The 4,574-nt window shown below is 32.9% G+C and overlaps 1 protein-coding gene across 1 annotated transcript; it reads left to right on the top strand.

The window, feature by feature from the left end:
- Positions 1–2,514: 2,514 nt before the first annotated feature.
- On the top strand, positions 2,515–4,124 carry LOC132273159 (uncharacterized). Its single transcript, XM_059774182.1, has 2 exons — positions 2,515–3,205; positions 3,236–4,124. Exons 1-2 carry the CDS (start codon positions 2,602–2,604, stop codon positions 3,808–3,810), a joined length of 1,179 nt encoding a protein of 392 aa, XP_059630165.1. The 5' UTR covers positions 2,515–2,601; the 3' UTR covers positions 3,811–4,124.
- The last annotated feature ends 450 nt before the right edge of the window (positions 4,125–4,574 follow it).

The following is a 4,574-nucleotide window of genomic DNA, read 5'->3' on the forward strand; positions in this document are numbered from 1 at the left end:
AATATCTACTCCCTAACTCTAGTGGCTTACACATCCCCTTTTCGTTTTTTTTTTTTTTTTTGTGCAACTCCTACTCTGCTAAATCTTTTTAATCTTTAATTTGAAGCATAGATAACTCACTATCGGTCATGTTCATGTTAATGGGCCTATGGAAATGCATGATAATACAATTTGATTTCAGAGTGGTTTTAGATGTTGGCACTTGGAGTGGGGTAGCATAAGTCATTTCTAGTGAAGGGGTGAGCGGTTCTCGCAGATCTGCTACCCCGAGGACTGAAATGTGTGGAATAGTAGAGGATGGTTGAGGATTATGTGCTAACCACAAGCTAAATAGTTTGAGCAATATTTCCTGTTACACTATAAAATCATGATGATTGCACCTCACAGTGCCACTGAATTTCTGGTTTGTAGTTGATGTATATTCTGTTCATTGATATCAAATACTGATGTTTTTGTTCTTTATCTTAACTCAACTGAAGTGACTTACACATCTCCGTTCTTTTACTTGCTCTCATTTCCACCCTCTGCAAGTGAAGTAGGTATTTGTGAACACAATTTTTTTTTTGAATTTTGTGATCTTAATTCAATTTATTTGGCAAGTATTTATTCGATTTCGTTACGAAATGCTTAGAGATTTTTGTGCATCACTAATTCACGCATTCTTTTTCCTGTTAATTATGCACGCATTTTAGTAGAATGATTTGTTATTTTTGCACGACTCCGACATTGCGAGATCTTCTTGATCTTTAATCAATTTGAAGCATAGATGAACTAAATTATAGTCATGTTACCGGAAGATAATTCCCTAAGCAGATGCTGTGGGATTTGATAACAATGTGCGCTTGTTTATTCTTCATTATATATTATTCACCCTTAAAAAATCTCATTCTCAGTCATTTCTCCATTTTTCATGTTTCACTCTCTTCCACTGAGTTTGTGTCTCCCAAAGCCCATTTGTTTCTCTTCTATGTCTCTTGTCTTGAACTTTATATATACATTCATACATGTATATATGTCTCACAACATGGTTCAGAATGTCAGCTTTGTTGGAACGCGTTTCTTAAAGCACCAAAAAATAATAATAATAATAATAATAATTTTCCTTTTGGACATATAGGAATTGATCACCCATAATTGCTTTTTTTATTTATTTTTTTTTTTGTTAAGAAAAAAAGTTAAATGTAAACACACATGCTCGTAAAAATAATAAGACCAGGTAACGTTTTGGATTTTTTTTCAAAACGGTAACAAAATGCGTTTAGTAAATTTATTTTGTCTTTTTGTTGATGCGTGTTAGATACTTTGGATTCATATTTTTAAAATATATTTTTTAATTTCTAACGTGCATGGATATTTCTTAGACAAGTACTTCAAAGTACATTTTTAACAAGATTTGAATATTAAAATGTAACTTTTCCAACAATAATAACATCATATGATTATTTTTTAAAATTCAAAAATTATTAAGTGATAATTAGGGATGCTTGTTTTATGTATTGTGAAACGAACTTTTTTGTTATACTAATAATTGCATTTAGATTTATAATATAACAGTGAATTAATTGAAAAATGTATTTTTTATATTTAAAAATGTATTTATTATTATTACTTTTTGCTTTATCCCAATGTACGTCCATATCGTATTGATGGTATCTTTATCCCGTATCAGTGCTTCTTAACTTCCACCTCATTAATAATTATTAAGATAATTTAAAGATGGTAGGAATTCTACTATTCGATGTATGATGGATTTTTGGATGCGTGTGGTGTTATTTATTTATTTAATTTTCTTTTTCTGTGAGTGTAGTAGTGTTTGGCTAGGCAAGTGTGGGAACTATAATTTGCTATTTGATGCAATCTGTGGAGAAAATAAAGAAAAACTTTGTGTATGATGAGTTACCGCGTGATGTGTCATTAACTTGAGTCCAAGTATTTAGAGTCTATTTATTTATTTATTAATTCCCTAGTTTAATATTTAGAGTTGCATGGTAATAAATGTGAGCTGACTCAAAGAAAGAAAAAACAAAAAAAGAAAAGAAAAGACTGGGGTAAAAGTAACACGCAAAACCTAAGAGGTTCAAGTCTCCATCCACGAAGGCATGGGTGCGGGGGATTACTACTTAAGAAAAAAAAAAGTGACATGAAATATTTGGTGTTAGAAGCCTCTTGTTTCTGTTTTTTTTATTGAAGTTTGTTTTCCTCCGCAAAAGAAAAAAAAGAAAAAAGTTTATTGCCTTAAGCCACCATGTATGGAGCCGGACCTACTCTTGATTAGGTAAACTATAATTTTTCTGGATTTGAATAATTTTTTTTTAAAAGGAAGGGTAATAGATGATCTCAATAAAAATCACCTGATCTCAAATGAAAGATAGTGGGCCTAAATTTGTTGTCCATTATGTTAGGATGCTTTAATCTCAATCCTATATGTCTAGAGACAAGCCCAAGTCCAAATCCTAAATTTTTAGGCTAGAAGTTACTTAGGCTGCTGCTATAAAAATAGAAAGTGAACGAACTCATTTCATCATCACGGTCCGAGAGAAACAACGATCAGGTGAGTTCCTCTCATAAGCCTCACAATCACCTTTCATTATCAATTTATCAATGATTTATGCATACACTAAATCACTGGCAGTTCGTTTTAGATGGTCTTGTTTTTCAGATTCAACAATCCATAATAAACTATTTGCTCTTCAAACCCATCATCCACTTTCTCCATCTCTCAAATCCATCTCAACTTCCACAAATCAACACTCTTTTACAGTCAATTACCTCATCAATACATGTGGGTTTACTCCACAAACTGCTATTTCTGTTTCCAAAAAAATCAATTTTAAAACCCTAGACAAACCAGATTCAGTTCTCAACTTCTTCAAGAACCATGGATTCAACCAAACCCAGATCTCAACTGTCATCAGAAAACACCCAGAACTTCTCAGGTATGATCCCAATAAAAAACTTTTGCCCAAATTCGACTTCTTTTACTCCACTGGCATTTCCTGCACTGACCTCGTCCACATAGCATCCAGTTGCCCAACAATATTAACTCATAGCTTGAAGAACCAAATCATCCCATCTTACAATTTGTTGATGAGTTTTTTTCATTCCAATGATAAGTTTATGGCGGCCTTTAAACGATTCCCTGGGATTGTAGGGCGTGATCACAATGCTATGACATTTCCCAACATTGAAATTTTGAGACAACATGGTGTGCCAAATTCCAACATTGTGTAATTACTTACTACTCGGCCTAGGTCATTCATGCTAAAGCCTGATAGATTCAATGAGGTAATGGAGGATGTTAAGAAAATGGGTTTCAACCCTTCAAAATTCCAGTTTGTTAAGGCGGTTCAAGCATTGAGGTCAATGAGCAAATCAACGTGGAAAAAGAAAATGGAGGTTTATGAGAAGTGGGGTTTGTCTGAGGAAGAAACAATGTTGGCTTTTACAAGACAACCGGGCTGTATGAGGATATCCGAGGAGAAGATAACGGCGGTGTTGAATTTTTGTGTGAACACAATGGGTTGGCAGTCTTCCGTAATTGCCCATCGTCCAACATTAATGACACTGGGCTTGGGTAAGAGGATAATTCTCAGGTGTTCAGTACTTGAAGTTTTGTTATCCAAAGGTTTGATTAAGAAACCCATTAGCTTACGGGCATTGTTGGTGTCCACAGAGAGTATGTTCCTCCACAAATTTGTGACCTGTTATGAGGAAGCTCCTCAGTTGTTGAAACTATATCAAGAAAAATTGGAGCTTTCAAAATCACACGGCCATGATTATGGAAGTAAGAGTGGAACATATCAGCGGTAGAATATTACTCCCTAACTCTAGTGGCTTACACAACCCCTATTCTTTTATGAACTCCTTGTTTTTTTTTTGGATTGTTATGATCTTAAGTCAATATGTTTTGGTAAGTATTTATTGGATTTTGTTACAAAATGCCTAGACAACATTAATATATCTTTTATTAATTATGTATGCATTTAACTGAATAAGTGATTTTTTATTTTTATTTTATGTGCAACTCCGACTCTGTGAGATCTTCTAATCTTTAATTTGAAGCATGGAAAAACTCAATAACCGTCAGAAAGTGATATTTTAATTCAGTTCCGCTTATATGTAACATTTTTATTTTGTCAATTCCTTGAGAAGCTGCTGTGGGAATTCATAATAATATGTGCATAGCTATTCTTCATGTTCATGTGATTGTTTATCTTTGGGATTATACAGATTGTATAGTTATAAGATTAAATTATTTACCCCCTAATTTAGGATTAATTAGTAGGTAATTAATTTTCTGATTATTATATAATTAATTACCTATTTTATTTAGGTCTTATTTTATAAATTAAATGTAACACCATTAGTAAATTTATCCAATATAGTTTTAATTATCATATTCTTACATTGAATTTCAAGATGGTATCAGAGCCTACCAAAAAAAAGGCTTTTAATCACTTTGAACCATACCTCTGAAATTAAGTCAGACCTAAACCCTCGAAAAAATAATTTTTTTCTTCTTCCACTTTATTCCTTCACAAATCGCACTAGCACAACACAAGAATCGTCACCGA

This window comes from Cornus florida, unplaced genomic scaffold (assembly GCF_030987335.1).
Source record: "Cornus florida cultivar Cherokee Brave unplaced genomic scaffold, ASM3098733v1 CherokeeBrave_3.0.0_Hap2_Chr09, whole genome shotgun sequence".
Classification (NCBI taxonomy): domain Eukaryota; kingdom Viridiplantae; phylum Streptophyta; class Magnoliopsida; order Cornales; family Cornaceae; genus Cornus; species Cornus florida.

Bases quoted from the DNA above. Each gene is read 5' to 3' on its own strand.
- LOC132273159 (XM_059774182.1), top strand. From the start codon at position 2,602: ATGATTTATGCATACACTAAATCACTGGCAGTTCGTTTTAGATGGTCT. The intron at 3,206-3,235 runs GTGTGCCAAATT...TTGTGTAATTAC, and splicing joins TGAAATTTTGAGACAACATG to TTACTACTCGGCCTAGGTCA.